At 40.2% G+C, this 25095-nt stretch overlaps 1 protein-coding gene across 1 annotated transcript in view; it reads left to right on the forward strand.

Annotated features, from left to right (window-relative positions):
* Positions 1-25095, forward strand: part of slc30a6 (solute carrier family 30 member 6) — a 94822-nt gene that overhangs the window by 19175 nt on the left and 50552 nt on the right. Inside the window, exons 4-6 of the mRNA XM_041789474.1 lie at positions 626-710; positions 24354-24396; positions 24775-24840. Coding sequence (XP_041645408.1) covers positions 626-710; positions 24354-24396; positions 24775-24840 — 194 coding nt within the window. The remainder of the gene's footprint in view (positions 1-625; positions 711-24353; positions 24397-24774; positions 24841-25095) is intronic.

Below are 25095 nucleotides of genomic sequence, written 5' to 3' on the forward strand. Positions count from 1 at the left end.
GAAGCCAATGCTTTGAATCACCATGTCTCCACCCCATCGGGGAGGGAGTAATTAGCGAATTAGATTTTGGGAGTGATCCAGATCACCGTTTGGATCCAGGACTGTTATTAAAGGATTCCTCACTATTGGGAGATAGGGCTGATGGCAGAGGTCTGTGCTTTCTGAGTGCTTTTCTAGTTTCAACCGTTAGGCCAAAAAAAGTTGAGTCATCAAAGTCATCAAGGGAACCCACAGCACCTGACTAGTTGACTAATTGTTTCAGTGGACGGTGACTAGTCGACCATAGGAATAGTCATTAGTTGCATCCCTACTGTTATCTGAGTACGTTGAGAACAGGTGGCACAATTCAGGAAGGAAAAAAAAAAAAAAAGAAAGAGACGAGGCTTAATACCATGTAGCAGTATGGTCTATAGCAACTGCCACCAAGCTTTGAATGCAGGAATGCAATATTTATCTCCTTCAGTGCAGTAGTAGTATTTTCATACCTGATGTACAAAAAGTGTTTATCCAATCACATTGAGTCCATGATGAATGACCCTGACTGGGTCCAGATTCAGAGGTTGAGTTTCTCTGCTCCTTCTATTCTTGTTCTTTAACATATATTTTTTTTGTTTGTCATTTTCAGTCATGGAGGATCCTGCTGTTTGGGGCCCTCAACCTTCTGTGCACTGGCTGTCTGCTGATGTGGTGCAGCTCTACCAACAGCATGGGTGAGCACACAGAACACAGTTATACACATGTAAAACAAATAGATGCAGATAGACACATTCAAACTCTAACTCTATGCACATACTCACACAAAGATGTACACAAACTGACAGAGAGACACAAAGAAAAACACTCATAGTGAGATGTGGACAGAGACACTGACATGCAGAGATACCTGTCTACACACAGTAGACTCTGATTGATGGCTACACTCTCTGTACATGCAGGGATGTACTACATTCACACAGAACGAGTCTTTAAATGTGTGTTAGCAGGGTCAGCTCACCAGAGGGGTGTAGGCTGATCCTGCTACTAACACTGCAGGTGTGTGTGTCTGTATACAGCACGTGTACGCTCGATGGGGGTCGCCTCAGTTAAAATATGGCATTTTAAAGGGCATGCTGTCGAACCGGAGTCCTTCACAGTGTCTCTTTTCACCCTCTGGTGCTACAGCACAGAGAACACATCTGTCACTGTGACGTGTCTGTTGTGTTTTTTTGTACAGCTGCAGCAGAGCATGGCCATGTCCACTGTTTGGCCAATTACATTTAAAACAAGATGTTTAAAGCTTATTCAGGATTCATCACAACTCTTATTTTTATAGCTTTGTATCGGAATAAAAGCAATCTTGAACTCTCCTTCAATTGGAAACAACCAAAAGTTTAGAAGAGAAAATGAAGGCTTTCCATAAAATTGTTATCAAAGCTGTCCTTTCACATACTATGAGAACTTTTTCCAGTCTGACTTTTAGTTTAGGTTATCATGCCCCAGCTGAGAATGGACAGAAACACTGCTATTAGGAGAAAAAAATGTACTAAGTGTATTATTTGAATCATAATGCTTTACTGCTCAATACTCGCAAGTGCATGGGTATTTTCTTAGGCTCAAATTTGTGTTTTACTGAGTTCATCCCTTTTGTCTTTTTTCAATGTAGGACTTTTATCTACTCTAATTTATGTGTCTGCCTGAAGATATATACTCAGTAGATATTAAGCCCATGAAGCACACATGCAGAGATGTTTAGTAGTTCTTTCACATAACTGGGAACGAACTGTCCTTAGAAGAGATGCACCATTGTGAGAAGTAGGACTGATCCCAATACCGGTGTTTAAAATATCAATTTAGTCGACGTCTGATGCCAGTTTGTGTTTTTTCATCACTTCTCTGGTGAAAAGAAAGCAGATCACAATGTCTAAAAAGTCACACCTTTCTCACAGTAAAGCCTCTTTGTTTTATTCAGTAGTTAGGTGATCTGATGATGTGAAGTAATGTTACATGTGCTTTTAATAGGATTAAGTTCAACAATATTTATTTATTTGTCTGTTTGCTGATTAATTAAAACAGATAGACTCTGTTTTGGCTTGCTTAATAAACACAGACTGTGTCCAGTATGTATGTATTACTATCCTTAAGCTCAGCAGTACAGCAGTACTCTGGTCCATCATAAAGGTTATTAAACCATCTTTTCACATCTTGAATAAGATCAGAAAAATATTATTAAACCATACATTACCACAGATCAGTCATTCAAGTCTAGGTCCCGACCCAGGGCTGGGTCAATGCAAATTGTATTTTGGGTCACCAAATAAGTTTTCAGAACTTGACTGACATTTATGATGCAGTACATGTCGAGCTGGATGGGGGAGACTATCCTATCACTCCTGCCCTCTTCACCATAACAAATCACAAAAACAAGGCTCTGCTAACCACTGGATTGTAGGAGAGCCACAGCCACAGTCATGGATTCTTGGCTATTAAAAAAGAAACACATTGTTCCAGACAGCTACTGATGGCCTATGAGGCCAAACATACTAAGAAAGCCTATGCGACGTGCAGTAGGTGGCAACAGAAAGTGCCAGGTCAAGACCAGAATGAGTCCAGCAAAGGAAAAGACATCAGCTAATGTAGGTCTGCTGGCCCAGCCTAAAACTCCTCTAACTTATTTGTTTGTACAGCCAATATTTACAGCTGATATAGGCAGATTTTTGGAGCCAAGTATTGGTTAGAAACATCGTCAGAAATTGTCACATCTGCTGGTACCAATAGCATGCTGATAGTATTGTGCATCCCTACCATATGAGGCCTACATCATTAACATGTGTTCTTTCATCACTTTTACAGCATCCTCAAACACAGGCAGTGCTGCTGCTGGAAACAGTCACACTAAAGGCTTTCTAATAAACATGCGCACATTACACTGCAGCCTTTTTTCATAATGGTCTTTTAAGGGGTTACCATGGCTATTCTTAAATATCTGGGGTTATTACTGACATATTCTACTTCATTGATCAACAAGTTGAATATCTTAACTAAGTAGAAAAAAACAATTAATGTTCACAGTTAAGTTGGATGAACATGTATGACTCAGTTTTGTGTTTTCTGCCCTGAGATCATCAAGTACCAAGGATTTGGGACGTAGAAATTTTGAATACATGCATGAAGTATTAGTTGTCAGCAGCTTCCATAATCTCAGTGTGTGTTAGCTGTGAAAGTGTGTTTGTGTTATCTCATGGGCTGTGTGAGTAGAGCAGCAGAACTTAAAACCATTTCTCTGCTTCACTTGAACCGTCCACTGGCCTCACTCTAGATGTTGTGACAAGCTCATATTGAGGAGGCTAAAACACACACATATGCACAGGCACACACACATGCTTGCTCTCATTCACTCAAACACATCCAAAGTTTCACACAGGGAGCAGTACTTGCAGATTTTAATGGCTATAGAACATCTGCGCTGATTTTGAGTTGGATGATGAGTTAAACTAACGTGACAGGCCAGATAGGCTGTTTCACATATCCATTGTATTGGATTTTTCGCATCTATCTGGGAAACAGTTGATGGTCTGTGTTTGGAAAGGGCAGAACTTCGTCACTGTTCAGCTTAGCCAGCTGGTCAAACTCAGTTGGGAGAAGAGCAAAAAGACCTCCTCCACTAAGAAAAGTTTTCAGTGTAGCTCTCTTCTTGTCTTTTACTAAAGAAATGTGGCCCATTTTTGATTAAACAGCTGCTATGGCTAAATTTGTGCTAACCGGCAGCTGTTGTTTTCAGCCATGCTGTAAAACTAAAGCCAGTTTTGTTCTCCTAAAATTGCTGAATGGTCCATCTGTTTTCAGACCAGCTACAGTTGTGCAATACCATTAAACCTTCCCCAAATGTTCCCACAGTGTGCGATATTACTGCCAGGTGTTCAAAAACCACATTATACAAGAAGCAGGTTTGACCAAGCACTTGCTGGCATGCAAGCAAAGCAAGCCTCTTCAGGTGTTTCATTCAATCCTTCTTCAGAAAGCTTAGTATGTTTTCACTCTTTACTAGGAAACTGAGTTAAATCAGGACAGAGGGTCAGTTGTTGTTTGCTCCTCTTCCTGTGTGAACAATTGCGCATATGCTCCCTCTTTTTTCCCCTGAGATTTTATGTGGAAAAAAAATCCCTAACTTTTCTAAGACAGGCTCTAGATTAAGAAGTACTGTTTTGTGCGCTTTACAGATAAAGATTGGCAATAAACATTTTTTTGCATTTATGATTAAACCAAGCAAACACAGCAAAACCTTGCATACAATTGTGCAGTGCGACAGATGCACATTGAGACAGCTGTTTAGTGAGAAGCAGTGTTTATAGTGAGTGAGGCTCATGTCTGCCACCAACATTAAATCCTCTCAGGGATTCCATCACTCAGGAAAATGCTGCGGTGAAAAGCACAACATGCAACCTTATCCCAGCCCAGCATCTCCGCCTGCAGATACTGCAGAATAAGCCTTACACACATGCACACACACTCACAGCAGTGGCGTCAGGTGTCGTGCAGACAGGAAGCGGAGGACAGAGGTATCGAACACAGGGGGAAGGCGACACCCTTGTCAATACTCGGCCCCAGTGAGAACAGCAGGAGCAGACAGCGACCCGGTCTCAATACTACCAGTCAGATTCATCCTCTTGTAGGAAGTGTGTTTCACTCAGATTCACCAGGACTGGCAGGACTGCAGCTCTCACTCATTTATAGGTTGTTTCCACCAAGCGGTCCGGTTCTGTTTGGTACGGCACGGCAAACTTTTTTTGTAGTTCCATGTATTAAAAGTTGGAAATAGTCCCAAAAACCAACACCTACTGTCCCACTTTTTGGTACCCTTCCGTAGGGATACTAGTCTTATCTATGTGTTCCAAAAAAGTGGAGCTATGCTCACAACTATAGGGGTTTGTACTGACACCACTTTCAGCGCTTGACGTTACTGGTCAGCCGGGCTACAAAACCAAACACAGCTGTCTGCACTATGAGGAGTGGGTGAAAACGAGAGAAAAACTATCGACTTAAATTAGACATATTTGGACTTGACAGAGATCCAGGCTGTTTCCTGGACTGTGGATATTGCTATGTGGCCACAAATCAAGTTTCCTGATGTTAATTTAGACCTGATTTGAAGAACATGAAGCAGAGCCTAAAGGCACACATTAGCTCGGTTCGCCAGGAAAGAATGTGAGAGTAAATTAATATTAAAGTTTTGTAAATACGAAGCTTTAGATTAATTGATTCCCTGTATTGTAGCTAGTTATTTATCTGCTTCTTACTTTAGATAACCTTGGCCAGGTCTCCCTTGAAAAATAGATCTTTGATCTCAGTGGGACTAACCTGGTTAAATACAAGTTAAATAAATAAAACCTATAAAAAGATCGCTCTGCGGTTGTTGAACATGTTTATATAACTTTTAATATTGAATATATTTATATTTATAACTTCAGGCTGCAGCCTAATTTAAAACAAGATCAACGTACCCAGGAGTTCCTACGTAATGTTTGATTTAACATCATATAAACCTTTGATTAATTTTTAAAGTGACAAATTCTCCTAGTACAGCTTTAAACTTTTATATTATGTTGTATAAACTGTTATAGACTGGATATATTTATTTACGTACTTCAGTGTTTAAAAACATTTCTGTACACAAAGTCCATTAGCTGATGATCTGTCTGTGATCAAGATAGTTAAGATGTAATTATTTACAAAACAGAACTTGTCAGATGACATAAAGCTTTTTACTGCTTTACAGCCCATCCTTTCTTCAACTCAGCAGCAGGAACGTCACATGCATAGCCGGGACAGCCTGGGTATCTTTGGAAACTATTTTGGGGTTTTGCATACCGAACCATACCAAACAGTACCCAATCAAACAGAACCTCCTGATGAAAATGTGGCTTCACACTATGCCCACCTGTGTCTTTACTCAGGTATCCATATTATTTTATTTGACCGTATTAATCTTACAGCTAGAAGTTCTGGTTTGCATGTTAAGCTAATGCAGTTTAAACTCTAGTTACCTTTACCACACATAGTAACACATTAGCACAGTTTTTTAAGCACTGAAAGAGTTTTTGTGCTGCTACTTTTGATAAGCAGACTTACTTAAGGAGCATTTTTATGCACTCTACTCCACACACGATGTAAACAGGGCAATGCAATATTTCAAATATCAGTGTATTTCCTGTAGGATTTGTGGTAGTACATGTACAGATAAGTGTTAATGTGTCCATCTTGAGGCTGTCTGAGTACATCCTGTCCTTTCTACTCTACTGTCACATGAACAGACTGCTCTGAGGTCCATTAAATGTATTTACTTCAATGTCGATGCATCACACTGTCACAGTAATCACTGTCTGTTTTCTACTTCTATGTGCTGTTATATACCTTATTATGACTGTATATGTGTGTGTGCGTCAGGGCCAATGAGATCTCTTCATGCCCTCAGCTGTTTGTGAACTCCTATGATGTGGAGCGCTCAGTGTTTGTCTTCTACCTCATTAGTCTAAGGAAACACACATTTACATCTGCTATGCATATTTATTTATATACACCTCATAGAAGGACTAGCACACATACACAAATATGGTTTGTCCACAGGCACATGCAGGAAAAAATCTGTTTATCCTTCCAAAGTATTAGTGTCAACAGAGTCCCGTTCAATGAATGTAGACATGTTTTAGATTTATACTTATTTTTAATCTCCAGTCAGCAAGTGTTTAAAGAGGAGGGGTAAACATTTCAGATACTTTGTGTCACTCTTTAGTTTTCTTTCAAACCCATTTGCCCCTTTTATATTGACAGTATATTCTCTACACACCATCTTTTCATCCTACTCTGCTGTATTATTTGATTCAACTTGAATAATACTGCAGAAAGGGGATGGTAAAAATCTACATTCCTGCTGACCTACTGACCATTTATAACTTTTTGTTAATGCTTGTGAAGTACAAATATAGAACCAGAGCAGGGATGCATGCGAGGGCATAACTGGAAGTCTTGTATAAACACGGCTTAGCCCAAACAGTCGAGGATGCAGGGATATGTGCCCTGGAAAATTGTTGCTAATCGGGTAATCACTGGCTCTGTTGGTCAGCCATTTTGAATACATGCTTATATATTTGTTTGTCTTCAAGAATGAAATGTCCATGTTGTGATCAGCAGAGTCCATTTTTTAAATTCTAATATGTTTAGTTTTTGCATTTTTCTGTCAAAACACCATAGGCAGTACTATCCTTTGAACAAACCTGAAAGATTCAGTCCTTTTGAGAAAACATCCATGGCCTAAGCCCTTTAAGCCACCCCCAGCTCTGCCTATAGATGCACAGTATTGAATTTTTGCAGATGTAGCCGATATACATATAATTCCTAACTAATTTTTCGAATGCTTACACAATAAATACTCAACTTTTTTCTGTAAAGAGCGCCAAATGTCTCCTGTCCAAAAAATGTCTGAGTCAAGCGTAACTTGGAGAGAAGCGGGAAGTAGACAGTCTGGTAGAGCTCTAGGCAACCACCACCTCAACCTGATGGTATATTTGTACATTCTACCAATATTTAAGGCTGATTTCTGATTTATATTGCTAATATGTATAGCTGATATATCAGCTGTGATTATAAGCTGAAATGTTCATATCTACCAACACCATTATATTCCTTTTAAGCCATTATCTTCTAATACCGATAGCTTGAAGAAAAAAAAAAAAAAACCAATTCTACATGCCTTAACAAGAGTAGGAACTCTCTATATGACCAGTATTTAATCTAGATAATTACAACTTAAAGCTCCTCTGACTAACTTTGGTGGTTATCCTTTTTATTTATTTATTTATTGCCATTTATTTTTTGGCACCTATTGTGGAAAAAAAAGGCACGTTTTATTTCTTGCCATTCTTGTTCTGTACATGTTTGTCATCTTTAATAACAAAAACTTCTGATCTTTTTTTAAATGTCTGAACTCACAGTAAATCTTTAGCATGGACACCTTAAAAAGTGCTGTTTCTACAGTGCTCTGACTAATTCCCTACCTGTGACTGGTTAGCAAGCTTCAAAATAATAAAGTAGAAATAATCAATCTTCAAACTAACGGTGTAGTTTGTAGAGATCTAATGGGATCAAATTCTCACAGTATGATAATACTTTAGTCACAGGATCACAGTATGGTATTAATTGCTTTATCAAATAAACCCAAACAACAAATTCAGACTTGGAAAGAAAGTGACATCGGCATTTATTAAACAACAATTGCACTTTAAACATCACAAAATGTGCTAAAGTGCAGCCGGTGTGCATTAGGCTTAAAAATATGAACTTGTACTTTGGCTCCAGTGTTTACTAACCATCTAAAACCTTCATTGTCTATCACCGAAAATGGACGTAGGTCTATGGTGATACATTCACTGATGCACCTTGTGATCTCTTGAGCCCTAGCGCTGTTGTGGGGAAGTATGATCATGAACGGTTCCTTGACAGTGTTGGCTTGGTAAGATTCTTCTCCTCACATCTCTGCAAATCTTTTCAGGGTGATGATTTGCCAAGTGGCTCCTTATGTTACTTGTATTCCCCATCAAGTGTGTCACTGCAGTATGGCGGTGTCTGCATATTGCTTCTCGTTTGTCCGTCTCCTTTCTCATTTGCTGACAACAGGAAACCAAAAGGCTTCCGCATGTCACATTAAAAGTTGCTGGAGACTTCAAAAATCTTGAAACTTGTCTCTCTGTTCCCCTTCACCACTCGTAGCATCCACCATATTAGACCAAGCCAGCGCCTGTGCTCCAGGCCTGAGCACAGTTACCTCTTGTACATATTGTCATCAGATAATATGACACATGCTTGGCTTTGCTTAGAAGAAGTGTGATCTGAATCAGCATAACTGAGAACAACACTGAGTCTGCAGCTTTACAGTCTTGTCCACCACACCTTTTCCTGTGCATGAGTATCCATACTGCTGAAACCTACCCCTGTCATCTGTGCCGGTGCTAAGGAAGTGTACCATGCTTGAGTACAGTATGGAGCACTTGCACACAGGTAATACAAACTGGACTTTGGCTGCGAAACATACCGGGGTAACTTAAGGATTGCGTGGTGTGAGTCCGCACTTGATTTCAGTTTTTAGCAGCCAGAAACTCCTTACAGTAGCTTTGAAGATCAAATTTTATTTAGATTTAAGTAAAATCTTGTCCATTTTTAAAACAGAAGATTTTTTTTCTGGTAAGTGTTTGGTGTATTTACATGGACCAATACCAACAAGCAACTTGTAAACATCAAACCTTAAAACTAGTGAATGTTTGAAGAACGTGTTCTGTAAGAATATACATTATCCATGGAGAATGTGGGTAGGTCTTATGATAATGTTAGATTAATATTGAGATGGACTGTTCTAAGAGGGGTATATATAACATGATCATGTTGGACTTCAGCTAATGGCTTAAGTTGCAGGCTTTGAATTATTGTGATTATTTTCAGCTCATTATTTTGCAGTTCAGATTTTTAATAATTTCTGTGTTTGTTTCAGTGCAGGATGGACAGTCAGAGCCCTCTCTGCGTTTGCTAAGATGTGTTCATCCAACGCCTTCGGTGCACTTCTACCGTTACTTTAAATGAAGCATAACCTATATGAAAGCCCCCCCCACACGCACACACACACCCCACACACCCACACACACACCCACACACACACCCCAAACACATACATACACACACGTAAATGTCCCTGCTGACCCCCCTCTGTGAGCATAATACCAAGTTCTAGACCAACTGCCACACCGAAGCACAGAAAGCCTCATATATACATACTGTACATGTTCCTGCACATGCTGCAGGATCTCATGCATGGAAACACACACATGCCGCACACACGCACATACACTGCTGTGCCCCCATTAGATCATGGCTAACGGCTTAACAGACGAGTTAATGCACTCAGTATTCCACACACACACACATACAACAATCTGTTCCATGTTCTCCTCTTGGCTGTCAGCATGTTTGCAAACACATACACACATGCACACACACAGAGCCGTATGGACTCTATACATGCCTAGCTAGCGCTGAGGCGGTTAACCTCTTGTTGACCTGTGAAGCTGCTGAAAGAGATAATCATTGTGCAGCTCATGCAGACCCTCCAATCCTGACGTCCAGCCCTCTGTATGCATGTTAGTTAGATCATGGGACAGATTGTCGTATGTGGGTTGGGGTTAAACTAATAATGTCTTACAAGTAGGATGACCTAATCCTTATTTGAATGAGAAGCAGGGCATGTATTGACTAGATCAGAATTTAAAATGTAAATGCTACCAATAACCTGACGCTACCACATGCTTTGAATATGAGTCAGTGCTGAAAACGTTTGCACTTCAACAAAATTTCTTAAAGCTACATTGTTTTTTTCCTCCACCCCTGGGTTAGCAGAGTAAACTAATGCCATTCATTATTGGCCAAGCACAGAGCAGGATTATCACACCATTTGGGGGGGGGGGGTGAACTTGATGAATGTTGCAGTCAAACATTTCAGCTTACTGGTGGTTTCGCTCTTGTTTGGTCTACAAAAACTGTGTAGAAATGGTCTTTTAATGTTTGACCATCTTCATCAGCTATTAGCTAACCATGTCTGCTAAATGCTGATGCTGCAAAAGTCAGTAATACCGTATGCTGGCGTATTAAAAAATAGACATGGTATTGCTGTAATTACCCTCACTAAGACAGTGCTGTGTGATAAATGAATATATAATAAATTCCTCTATAGCATGTGTCTTTTCCTTCAGCAGCACCACTGCCTGAGTGAAGATGCTTTTAAAGTGACGACAGAAATGTTAATGATGTTGGGCTAATTTGGCAAACAACGAACGCGAGCATATGCTGTATATGGCACATATGTATGCGCCATGGCCGTGCATGGCTGGTACAATGCTGGCACAGTGGCATGGTCCTCTCTCAAGTTAAAATGATTAAAGAGGATCGTTTATGAATATCTATAGGTGCTGCATCCAACAACAGCAAGACATGTCCAACCATGAGCTCCATGAACCTCTTCAATCAGGATTTCACACTAACCACAGCACTGAGACCGCCCTTATCAAAATAACCAACGACCTCCTCACAGCTGCAGATTCTGGACACATCAGCCTCCTCATTCTCCTTGACCTAACCGCTGCCTTCGACACAATATCCCACACCATCCTCCTTGACCGCCTGTCTCACCATCTTGGCATCACTGGTACAGCTCTCTCCTGGTTTCACTCAAATCTCTCACAAAGAAAACAGTTTGTTACCATCGGCACCTCTCACTCACCCCCCGCCCCAGTTAACCAGGGCGTGCCTCAAGGCCCTGTTCTTGGATCTCTCCTTTTCACCATCTACATGCTTCCCCTTGGACAGATTATTCACAAACACGGTCTCAGCTTCCACTCTTATGCAGATGACACCCAACTCTATCTCAGCACCAAACCATCCACTCAGCTCCCTCCGCACTCCCTGGTAAACTGCCTCCACGACATCAAAGCCTGGATGACCTCTAACCAACTCAAACTCAACAGCAATAAAACAGAGCTCATGGTGGTGGCCCCCAAAGCGCTGCTGCAGAAGGTTGGAGATCTCATGCTCGATGTGGACGGGACCTCCATCTGTCCGTCCTCCGAGGTCCGAAACCTGAGCATCATCCTGGACTCCACCCTCTCCTTCCAGTCCCACATAAAGTCTGTCACCAAATCTGCCTTCTATCATCTCAAGAACATCTCCAGACTCCGACCATCACTCCCTGATTCTGTGGCTGAAACACTCATTCATGCTTTCATAACCTCCCGCCTGGACTACTGTAATGGAGTCCTGTCTGGAGTTCCCAGCAAAACCCTGGACAGGCTTCAGTACATCCAAAACTCTGCAGCTAGAGTTCTCACCCGCACTAGACCCTGGCAACACATCACTCCGACCCTCATCCACCTCCACTGGCTCCCTATCAAGTCCCGTATCAACCACAAAGTCCTCCTCCTCACATACAAATCTCTCCATGCTCTGGCTCCCCAGTACCTTTCTGATCTCCTCCATCCATACACACCATCCCGCAACCTTCGATTTTCAGACACTGGCCTACTTTCCATGCCCAAAACCAAACTCCGAACCTATGGAGACAGAGCCTTCAGTGCTGCAGCCCCCACCCTCTGGAACACTCTGCCTGCAGACATTCGTAGCACTTCATCTCTGGACATTTTCAAAAAATGTCTCAAGCACCACCTGTTCACCACAGCCTACAGTCTTCACTAAACCACCCTACACTCATCCTATGCTCACATAGTTTGTCCATGTATATGTGTTCCTGTAAAGCATCCTTGGGTTTCTTGAAAGGCGCTATATAAATCCAAGATATTATTATTATTATTATTAACAATTAAAACCATTGCATGGTTTGTAAAAAAACAAACTTAATATCCCTGTATGTGAAATGTAGATGAAGTTAATCGGTGCTTGTTGGTTATTTAGGAGCTGAGGCATTCTGTAACTTTTTATAAGCTTCCTAATTTTTAATTCCAATCTTGATCTGTTTGAAAGCAGACAGAAAATTACTTTATATTCCCAGATCCTTAATAATACTAGTTGATTATTATTTCTCATGTCCTGTCTGGGAGGAACTGGAAGTGAGGGAGGAGGAAGGAAGAAAAGGTGCATACAGTATGTGTTATATAGGGGGAGGAACAAGAAAGAAACTTAATTTGGTCCTCTTTCCTAATGTAGCTCATTTTACTTAAGTATAAAAAAATGCTTCAACTATAAATCACTTCCATCCTGTACATGCTGCCTCATAAACGTTGCTTCTTTTTTTAGACTTGTAACATTTTGTTAAAGGTATGAAGGAAGTGCCTGTAGATGGGTGTAAATAATGCAACACCTGGCAGTAAAACCATATACCCTGGTAAAACTTGGGGAGGATATGACGGTATGAAAAATGAATATCCTAGTCTTCAGTTTGGTGATGGTACTAGGGCTCACTCCAAATAATGCTGCAGCTTGGTTTTGTGAACACCAACTTGAAGTTGGCCTGTCACACGGGGGCTATCCAGATCAGTCAAATGCAGCATGCCGATTCTTGGAGCAGACACCTACTGACCACTGAAGCAGGGCCTATCACACACCTGATTGTCAGGCGTACCAGCAGTTAAAGACAAGAGTCAGTAGCAACAGCAAAATAAGCTGTTTGGCAAGAAGATTTGGCAAATGGGTACAGCCTACATGCCCAGCTCTGCTGCTCATCCCACAAATACATATTCCTTCCAAATGAGGCACCATCTAAAAGGGAAATAAACACACTTTCCAATGGTGTAAGATTTATTGTCTAGAAGACTGTTACAATAAGGAACTAATATATTAAACACAAATGTTCCTACTTTTTGTGTGAATGTCATATATTTATACATCTAAAATGTAATTATTCACTGTTTATTTATTTATAAGTTAATTGGTATATTTTACAGCTGAAAAATTTGGCCATCAATGTTTTTTTGGTGGGTATTTGTTTATTTATTTGGCCTTTGCGTCCAAGACATAGAATGTCTTTTTTGCCAGGACAGAATGAAGAGTGTGTCATCTTATCAGTCTTTTAAAGTTGTTTAAAATTTTGAATGGGGCTCTACTTTATTTATTTTTCTTTGAAAATGTCTGTTCTTAATTTTTTTCCTCTTTTTTGTGCACATAGAGGCTTTTTGTGTGTGTTAGTGCTGTTTAAGCAGAGCCTTTGTTGCACTGTAGCTGAAACCTAAGCTGATGATGATCCTACACAACTGTGTGTGTGTGTGTGTGCATGTAGTCAAGCCAGTCCTCCCATATCAAATTTTGCAGTGGATAACTAGATCAGCTTTCAGCCCTTTTACAAAGTAAAAGTCATCAGCTTTTTGTCTTACTCAAAGCAACCACAGACACACACACTGCAGTTTGGGTGTTGATGTGTCTGTCCGTCAGTCTGTCTGCTTCTTTTTTCAATCCAACACACACAGACAGCCCACCTCTCTGTGTCACTTACACCCACACACAAACCTCTCAGCTGTCTCTCACCTTAACTCACCTCTCTCTCTTTCTCTCTCTCTCTCTCTTTCTCTTTCTCTCTCTCTCTCTCTCTCTCTCTCTCTCTCTCTCTCTCTCTCTCTCTCTCTCTCTCACACACACACACACCCCCCACCCACACACACATTCTCTTTCCTCTCTCCCTCGGTCTGTCTACCAAAACTTGTCTACCTGACTGCAATCTCCTGTCTTTTCCTCTCCTCCCAGCTGATTGATGGGTGGGCTTCCCTCCATCTCCACAGCATGTGTGTGTCCTGGCATTTAAGATTTCTTTTTATCAATGAGTGTTTAGATAAAAATAAACCCAAACAAGCCCAAAATCCTTAAAAGTTATTACATTGTGTCAAATGCAAAGAAAATAGCACACATTAATTGTCAAATCCTTTCTCACACATTTTCAGTTGAATACTGTAGAAAACAAAATATTGAGTGTTTAAACAGAATTTTTTTTTTAAATATATAGATATTCTTAATTTTTTGTTTGCAACATCTGAAAAAGATGAAGTACATGAGCATGTTTACCACTGAGTTACATGGCCTTATCTTATATTAACAACACCTTAAGCATCTGAGGACACAAGACATTAATTTTTATGCTGTTAAGAATGGATTTCTTTCCCATCCTTGATTGAGGTTCATTTTAAGCTACTCAACAGAGCAGGGCTTCTGTTGTATTTCTTGCTTTATAATGCACCATACATTTTCAGTGGGAGACTAATACCCGCACTCTCTTCTGTGAAAACATGTTATTGTAACGAATGCAGAGTGTAGCTTGGCATTGCCTAGCTGAAATAAGGAGGAAAATCTCTGAAAAGATGTGTGAATGTAAGCAGATAATGCTCCAAAACTTGTATGTACCTCTCAGTATTAATGTTGCCTTCACAGATGTGCAAGTTACCTCATGCCACAGGTACTAATACACCCCCACGCCATCACAAATTTTAGCTTTTTAACTTTGCATTGATAACAATTTGGATGTTCCTTTTCATTTTAAGTCCAGAAAAATCAACAGTCATTATTTCATAAAATAATTTGCAATGTTGAGCTGTCAGACCACAGCACACTTGTCTGCTTTAGATCAGTCCATCTCAGATGAGCTCGAGCCCAGAGAAATTGGCACCACTTCTTGATGTTGTTGATATGGCTTTAGCTTTGCATGGTAGAGTCCTAACTGACATTTGGAGACCCAACTCTATTCTGTATTAACTAATAATGGTTTTCCATTGTGTTCCTGAGCTCATTTTATGATATCCATCACTGAATGATGTGTTTTTTTAATGCAGTACCTTCTGTTGGATCAAAGGTTACAGGGCATTCAGTGTTTTTCGGCCTTATCCAGTTTGTGCAGAGACTTACAGATTCTCTGAAACTTGTGATATTATGGACTATAAATGGTAAATTCTTTAGATGTGCATGTTTAGTGCATGTTTGGAAACAGTGAAAAACTGTTGGACTGCTTATCTGAGCAGTCTTTCACAAAGTGGAGAACCTTGTGCCATTGTTGGTTGTGAACATTGTGAACATTGTGAACTCTCAGGTGTGCTCCTTTTATTCCCAATCATGCTACTTTTACCTGCTGCAAATCACCCTTATTAACTTGTAAAATGTCTCAGGTGTTTTTTTGTCTTTTTCTACACACATCCCAACTTTTTTGGAAAGTTTTGCAGGTATGAATTCAAACTGTGTGCACATAAAAAACTAAGTCCATCAGTTTGAACATTAATAATCTTGTCTCTGTGCTGGTTTTGATTTTATATAGGTTGAAAAGGTTTGCAAATCACTGTATTCTGTTTTACACAATGTTCCAAAATTTTTTGTAATTGGGGTTTGGATATTATAAAACTGGAAACAAGTTGTATTACATGGGAAACAGGCTTTATATGTTTCTTAATCAAGGCATGTGACATTATGGGCTGTAATGGTTCAAAGACTATGTGTCTATCAGTTCCTCAGTAAAGGAGCGCACATTTTGTGCAGGAGAATGCAAAACTTAGTAGTATGAATAATTTTACTGAATTACTTCCCATTCCTAGTGTATTTTTGGTTGAGGTGGCTGCCTGTGTGTCTGTGTGAATCCTCTGAATGAGTGTAACTGTTGAGTGAGTCAGTGTTTTTGTGTGTGTGAGTGCGTTTCCAGCTGTTTTTTGTCCCAGAGCGGAGCTGAGAAACCAGGTCAAGTGTCTGCTCCACAGACCAATAAACACACCCTCCTCCTCCTCCTCCTCCTCCTCCTCCTCCTCCTCACTTCCCTGCTATTTTTCTCCTTCATATTCTCTCCTCCTCATCCTCATCCAAATAATTTTTTTTTCATTTATTAGAACATGAAAATGGCCAGTGAACAGCGGTTTGGTATAATGATAATATTTGAATACTGAGACAGATTTGATCTGTTAAAAATGACCTATGTAAACAAGGCTTGTCTTTGATTTTGTGATTTCATCATGTGCGTCATCACCATGTGTTTGTGCATATCCATAAGTTTGTTTTTCATTAGTTGGTTGAGTGTGCACATGTGATCTGTGGATGTGTGGATGCGTATAAGTCTGTGTGTGTGTGTGTGGGATGTCCCCAGGCCCTCGATGTTCCTGTGTGTCAGAACACAGCTGGTGAAGCAGTGCGTCCCACGGGCCCTTCAGTTCAGCTAGAGCACTCACAGTAACACACTCCTGTGTGCGTCTGCGTCTGTGTGTTTGTCATCAGCTTCTCTTACTCCCAAAACAGCCACCACATCTGCTTTGCTCTCAGTACGGCTCATTCACCTACACAGGCTGATGATGTCTGTGAGTCTGCTCCTATGGGATCCTAAATTGTGAAGGGACAACCCCCTCCAAAGCACTTAGCATTATACAACAATCATTTGTATTATTTATAAATATTTTTAAGCTTTGGCCTATAAATGTGAAACCAATCATAAATGGTTTCTGACTAAAGTTCCAAACCAAAAAGAGATTTATGGTTTAAATGATGTAAAACCAAATAAAACAGCAAATCCTCAAACCTGAGAAACTGGAGCAAACTGAAAAAGCAGACTTCTATTGCTCTCTGTCTTCATGGTCTTTTGCACCCTTGACTTTACATTTAGCTTACCCCAGCTTTCTACAAAATCAATTTGTGCAGTGTTCTGTCAGTTCCTCTTTTTTGAACACACCTTTTAACAGTTGTTTAAGCCATTTTAAAACTGAACCTAATTCAGCAGAATCCTTAACATACCACCACTTTGTTTTTCTAATAGCCATTTTGTTCAACAGATGATGTTACATTGATTATTATCAGCAGGGGGTTTGCAGGGTAAAGGGTCAGGGCACAGGGGGCATGGGGTGGGGTATGTAGCAGTGCTTTTGGTTTAACATGTCACTGCCAGCTGCCTCCCAAATCCCATGAGTAGATAAGAGAATCCATTTTAGTCTGCTCTGGTTTCATATCGACATAAGCTTCTTCTTATTTGGGGATGACAAACAGTCTGTGTGGGCCATTGATGGGCCAGCATGATGTTTGCATTAAGTTTGGTCCACTTTGTTAAAAGTCTTTACAATTACAATTTGTTTTCAATTATTTAAATTTACCAATAAATCAGTGATGGAGTAGTGAATGAAATACCTGTGTGTGTGAGTTAGTTTGTTTTCATGGTATATAATAGTCGTGCTGTGTACATACTCTAAGTTTGTATGAGTTTGTCAAGTATTTTTTGTGTATGTTGGTGTAGCCTGTGGTGGCAGTGTTCCTGACCTCCTCTTTCTCATCCTCTTCTTCTATCACTCTATCCTGCTGTGCTCCTCACAGTGTTTCATCTTCTTCCTCATCTCCTCCTCCTCATTCTCCCTGGGGGAGCCTCCTCACCGCAGCATTTGAGGCGTTCGATAGAAGCTTTTAGTTTACATCTGCAGTGCACATGAGCTGACCTGACACCACGACCCACTGCGTGTGTGCCAGTGCTGTGTGTCTTTGTGGGTGTGAGTGTGTAAGTGTTTGATCTTGGTCTCGGTTTACTGTTTACCGGAACCAGTGACACTAAGCTGCTATTTGCTGTGGTTTGCACATCCTGTTCCTCAATCTGAATGTGTGTGCTTGTTTTTGTATGTTTGTGTGTTTGTATAACTCATTAAGTCAGAAGAACATGAGAAAAATTTGACTTTCCCACAACTAAACATTTTTTATCCCTTTCTTGACATAACAGCATTACACTTAATATTCTGTTTATAATCTTTATTAGCACAGAAGACACAAATACCTCATTGTGACGTATTTGCGCTCTGATCAGTAAATCCTACATCACGTAAAGCCAGCCCTGCTGCATGTATAACATTGCTGTACTTTGCGTTCTTTGAGTATTACTAGTATAGTATTCTCTTTATTACAAACATAATTTATCCAGATAAAGTTCTGACCCACTCACTTACTTTTCTTGAACCATAAGCTTGGCAAAAATTAAACCTGACACCTGATGATCCTGTTCCTGTTTCCTCTGACCCCACCTGCACGAGTGTTTCCTAAAAATGCAACTATAGCCGTGTAAAAAAAAGTCAGTTCATCTCAGAATCACATGAGTTTCTCAGGTACTGAATCAATTCAAAACACTCAGAAACCAAAAGTTGAAAAAAAATTGTTTTGTAACAGCCGGTTTGAGTAAGTCAAACCTGCTGCTGGCATTTTCTTCCATGGACCCACTCCACAGGGGTTGCATGTGGTTAGCCAGCTTAACCCTCTGAGACCAACGTTGTTGTACATGACAAGAAAAGACACAGGCAATTTAGAGTTTAACAACTTTTGAACAATAAATCATATTTGCGTACTTTTTTCCTCTGGAAGCCCTCTGTATTGCTGTTCTAATGACTCTATCCATGCCTTTGTAGCACTTATGGCAGATTCTCTAGCAAGCCTGGAATTTAGGGAACTTTCTGGGATCTTTTAAGATTAAATCCACACCAGTAACTCTGATATTGAATATCTTTATCTATTTTGAAATCCATTTTCAATTGTTTCTGCTGCCAGCTTAGCATGCTAATCCACCTTATTGTCTTCCCACAAAGCTTTGTGGCGGGCTTTAACAACCTTTGCCAAACTTTGTATGTCTTTTCACTAAGCTCATTCAAGACACAGTCTGAATAGCTCATAATAGAGAGAAAGAGAGACAGAGAGCCTGTGATGTGACCCTGTATGTCACTACAGACAGGAACTGCTTGGAATAATGGCTCAAAAACAGCTTATGCATAAAAGCACAAGGACTTTTTCTATAATTATGTGAATACTTGAAATAATTTTTGTCACAGTATGATTATTTTTGAACTTTTTTAACCTCCAAGAGATGGAAGTTTTGTCTTTTTCTCTTTATAGTCCTGAAACTGTCTTTTAAAATTCAAGTGAGTTACTGCAACAAAACATACTGTAAAAGCTCTTGTTGTCCTGAAAATAGAAGGATGATTAGAGCTTGACTGTGCACCACAAGGTTGATGTTTTACAAGTTCTTTTAAGACAAAAAGTCCAGGCGAGATAGTGGGTAAAAAAAGATAAAGGTTCAGATGGTTAAAACAGACTTGAGTGTTAAGAATGATTGTGAATGAAGAAAACGACTTCAGCTGATGTAGGTCTGTTGGCCTGGCCTAAAACTCAACTATTTTATTTATTTGGTAGGGAAATATTCACAGTTGATACAGGCAGATTTTATTGCCAAAATATTGATTTTATATATCGGCAGAAATTTTCATATCTGCAAACACTAGTAACTTACTTTATTAACGAATATCTGCCAATGCCAGTGCTACGCATAATATTGTACATCCTTAGTTAGAAAGAATGATTGGATAAAAACAGGTTAGTTAACATACAGATGAACATTTGAATGGCAAAACAAGTTGGCTTAGCTTTGCTTATTGGGCTGTTTTTAAGACTGGTGGAATCAGGATCCTGATGCATGTGCCCCCCCCCCCCCCCCCTTTACCTGTCTCACTTAGCTGTCCTATCAAAATAAAGACAAAAAAACACACAGAATGTTTAAATACAAGGAAGTTCACCTCTTCAAATTGAGTCTTTTCAGCACATGCTTTCAGTTTGGCTGGTTTCTTTGACCCACAATTAACACATTATTAATTTCATAATGACTATGTGTTTTGTGACCACATTAACAGTGATTGTGCTTACCCTGAGTGCAGTGTGTGTGTTATGGCTGCTGCTCTGCAGACAGCATTAAATATTCATCCTCATGCTCGTATTTCTCTCTCTCATCTATCGTTCCCTTGGTTTTTCTTGTTTCCTCCCTTGCTGTCTTTTTGACTCCTTAAGCTTTGGGTTTGTCCCTCCTTCCTCCCTTCTTTTTGTTATTTATCACCCTCTACAACTTGTCATGAGAGAGACAAGTAAAAGGAAAGAGGGAGTAAGGTTTACTATGATATAAGATCCAATACAATTTGATGAATTTTTAATCTCTTATTCTGTTCTGGGTGTTGAGATCAGGCCCTGGTAGAGCAACCTTGCATGTCTCTATTTCTGTATGTGTTGATCTGTGTTCTTTGTTTCTCTGTTTTTATTAAGATGTGCATCATATTCTCTGTGTATCCTGTTGTGTGTTTTGGAAAATAACCTCCGTGTTTGTTGCTGTGGTATCACATCCACACGTCCTCTGGGTGTCAGTGTTTGTAAGCAGGAGATTTATAAAGAAATTGAACCTGTGTGTGTGCATGTGTGTATTGTGGTGTATATGTAAATGTATCCGAGGACAGCGAAGGGAAATTTCACCCCAGGTATTGATTTGGCGTGGGCCTGTTTCAGGGTCACTGTGATGTCAGCGTTTGTGTTATTATTGCTGTTTTTGTCTGCAGCTTTTGATTCAACACAACAAGATGACATCGAACCTCATTGATCCTAATGGGAAGATGACCCGCTGCATATCAAAATAACAGCAGGATATGGCAAAAGGAAGTTGACTTTAAACAGTATAGAATTGTAGATAAAACACAACAACTCTAATGATTACAAAATAGCAACATTGATTAACCTTTATGAGTAAGTCCTGCCCTCCACTACAATTATCTCAAAGCTCATTACAGGGATGTTTCTGCAAAAGAAATGAAGAAAAATAAAACAGGGCAGGTAATAAAGGCATATAAAGAGAGTATGAAGAAACTTAAATCAGTGCATGTGTCAGTTGAGGATGAGGTCTAACTAGGCATTATGTTACTGCAAAAATCTGCAGAGCCCGAAGTCTATAATAATGGAAAATAAAATCAATAGTTTGGAAAAATGTTTGTCTGGTGAGGTCAGCAAAGGTGACTGTCATAGAACAGGAGGAAGTTAGTACAACAAACATGGCACCACCAGGGGAAGGACATTAGGAATGTAAGCAGGGCATGAATGAGATGGACATGACATATGAGGTTTGCAAGATGTGCTACAAGGAAATAAAATACTGCAGAAATATGATAAACATGAGGGCAAGAGTAATGAGAAATCAGCGAAACTGTTGAGAAAATGGTAAAGATCGCAATATATGGTATCGCAATACTTACAGACTGACAGAGTCTCGAAGTAAGCAGTTGAGTCCAAACTAGCAGCATTACGTCTTTCTTCACACCATACTTAACTCAGTGGTGGTTCGTCAGTTTACCCAGCTTCTCCTCATCTTTAAGTCATATGTTACACTATATGGACAACAGTATTTGGCCACACCTGTTTATTATTGATTTCCAATGTTTCAGTTGGACCGGTTGCCACAGGTGTAAAAGATCAAGCACCTAGCCATGCAGACTCCATTTGCAAACATTTGTGATGTAAAATGGGTCATTCAGAAGAGTTCAGTGACCTCAAGTGTGGTACTGTGACGGATTTTACCTTTGCAATGCACAATTTGTGAACTTTAATTCCTGCTGGATATTTTACAGTCAACTTTAACTGGCATTATTAGGAAGTTGAAGCGTTTAGGAACAGCAGCAACTCTGCCACGAAGCAGAAGACCGCGTAAAAACCCAGAGTGTGGTCCACAACTGCCGATGAGCGTGGTGCGTCAAAGTCACCAACGCTCTGCTGATTCCATCACTGAAAAGTTCTGAACTTCCACTGGCACTAATGTAAGAAAAAATCGGTCTGGCAGGAACTTCATGGAGTGGGTTTCCATGGCCGAGCAGCTGCATGCAGCCCTCACATCTCTGAGCATAGTATAGAGTAGTGTAAAGCACATGACACTGGACTGTGGAGCAGTGGAAACATGTTCTGTGATGAACAAATCGTGCTTTTCTGTTTGGCAGTCGGGTGAGTCTGAGTTTGGTGACTGCAGGGAGAACGTTACCTGCCTGATTGCATTGTGCTGGGGAGGAGGAGGGATAATGGTATGGGGCTGTTTTTCAGGGGTTAGTCTAGGCCCCTTATCTCCAGTGAAGGCCAGTTGTAATGCTTCAGCTTACCAAGACATTTTGGACAATGCCATGCTTCCGACTTTGTGGCAACAGTTTGGGGAAGGCCCTTTTCTATTCCAACATGACTGTACCCCAGTGCACAAAGCAAGGGCTATGAAAGACATGGTTTGATGAGTTTTGTGTGGAGGAACTTGACTGTTCCACACGGAGCCCTGACCTCAACCGATCAAGCACCTTTTGGATGAACTGAAACAGAGATTGTGAGTCAGGCCTTCTCATCCAACATCAGTGGTATAGATTCACACAGAAATCTTGTGGAAAGCCTTCCAAGAAGAGTGGAGGCTGTTATAGCTGCCAAACTCCATATTAAAGTACATGTGTTTGAATATATAATGTCATTACAGCCCATGGTGTAATGGTCAGGTAACTGAATACTTTTGTTTGTGTAATGTACCGAGCCACATCTGGAAATATGTTGTTTTAGGGTGTAGTGGCCCTTTAAATACCAAGAAAAAAAGGTTGAAAAATATCTTTTTGTACTTGGTTTGAATTGTAGTTTTGCACTTTTGTTTAACCAGAAGTTTTCCTCGATGTTTTCACTTACTATCTATTCCTCTTTTGCCAGTGTACGGGATTGTCTCTAACTCTCTCACTCATTCACTTTCTCCCTGCCTGCCTGTCTGTGTTTATGTCTGTCACCCTGTCTATCTGTCTTCTAAACTCTCTCTCACTGCCTGTCTGTCTGCCTCGACCTTTCCTGCTACCCATCTGTCCTCCTCTTACTCTCTCTCTAGCTGCCTGTCGCTGTATCACTCCATCTTTCTCTCTCTCTCTCTCTCTCTCTCTCTCTCTCTCTCTGGCTCTCTCCCTCTCTCTCTCAGTCTCTCTTTCTGTGCCTGTCTCTCCCGGTCATTGCCTCCGGTCTCTCTGTCAGGATTACACGCCGTCAGGTTGGCCAACATAAACGCCGGTGGTGGGGAAACAAAATGTTCTTCTGAACACAAAGCTGCTCTAATCCACTCTCTTCATCCCAGACAGCACAGCCTGATTACTGAGAGATGGGAAGCATTTAGACTGACAGTTATACAGACATGCAGTAAAGCAGGCAAACAGACACAGGGGTCTGCAGTGAGTTTATTGGCTTGTTGGCTGACATACTAATTGGCCTACTAACTGACTAACTGACCCCTCAGCTTACCCATGTGCAGGCTGGCTAATTGGCTGTCAGCCAGGTGGCTGTCCTGGTGATTGACTCAGTGAAAGCCTGACTGACTACCTGATTCAGTGACTCACTAACTGAATGACCTCTACAGGAACTTTCAGTAAAAAAAAAAAAAAAAAAAAAAAAAAGCTTGTTGGCCCTTTGATCCGATGGCAAGCTAATACTGTCAGTCAACCAGGCAGATCTCTTCAGATCTGGATAAAAATCGTTATTGGTGCTTTAGGGAAAGCTTTTTTATAATGCAGTTGAAGGAAGTTAAGAGTTGATTCAAATGCAGTAAATGAGAGAAGGCTGTATAAGATTTACAAAGAATGTGCAATAATTTCAAGTGTAAGAACAGAAACACAATATATAGTTTACTTAATGTCATACTCTAAACCCCACTAAACCACAATCAGATATTTTTGTCTCTAAAATGATTCCACCTCCAGTGCATTGACAGTGCACTTTTTTGTATGCTTGTGCTCAAGGTTCTTTGTCATCTTTTGAAATCTGTTACATTCATTCTGCATCAGACAGCAAGTTTTCTCTCCAGGTTGAAGCATTTTGTTTAACCAGAGTGAAGACAAGAACCTGCAAATTGAAATATTTGTGACTTGAATGGTTGAAATCAATTGTCGTCATCTTTATGGTGAATTTACTGATAAATGTCTGACTGATTTGGGTTAGGTTTTTTTTAAATGCTGAAACCTGAATTTTGATTATGATGCCTTTGTTTCTCTGTTTCCTCATGTCAGCCTTAACTGCCTACACGTACCTCACCATCTTCGACCTTTTTAGGTGAGTAATATCATTGTTTTGACTGTTTAAGTGCACAAATGAGTCTATTAGAGCAGAAAAAGAGATCTTAAATTATGAAATGATGTTGTTTCAGTTCGTGTCATAATCTTCAGTTTACCCAAAGTTTCCGTATTTTCTTTCATATTAAAAGCAGGTCTGTACCCAAACAGGAAGTTAACTACACTCAGCTGAAGAGTAGTGGCCACACACTATGTGATTTTAAGTCCAGTTTTAGGCCAGATTCCAAATTTTACAAAGCAGTTCCCAAACTTATTTTAATTTCCATCAGTAGCATCTCTCTGACTCTTTCCATCGCGCCATAAATAACTGATTTGTTTCTTACCTTCTTTTCTCTCCTTCACTCCTCTTCTCTCTCAGCCTGATCACCTGTCTCATCAGTTCCTGGGTGACCATGAAAAAACCCAGCCAGGTCTACTCCTTTGGGTGAGTTCATCATGAGTAGCTTCAATCTACAGAAGACTGACCTCTGAAATCTGTCAAACAGCTTACTTGCACTAATGTAGACAGGATATTTTATTGCAGAAATACAATAACACAGGCTGTGTCTGAAATCACTCCCTAATCACTGTATAGTGATTATGCCATTTTGTGGTGGTGTCCAAATTCTGAGTAAGCATTGTTATTCACTATATAGTGCACTCATTCTATCCTGCAATGCATTGTGAAAAGTAGTGAACA

This window comes from Cheilinus undulatus, linkage group 6 (assembly GCF_018320785.1).
Source record: "Cheilinus undulatus linkage group 6, ASM1832078v1, whole genome shotgun sequence".
In the NCBI taxonomy this organism is placed as follows: domain Eukaryota; kingdom Metazoa; phylum Chordata; class Actinopteri; order Labriformes; family Labridae; genus Cheilinus; species Cheilinus undulatus.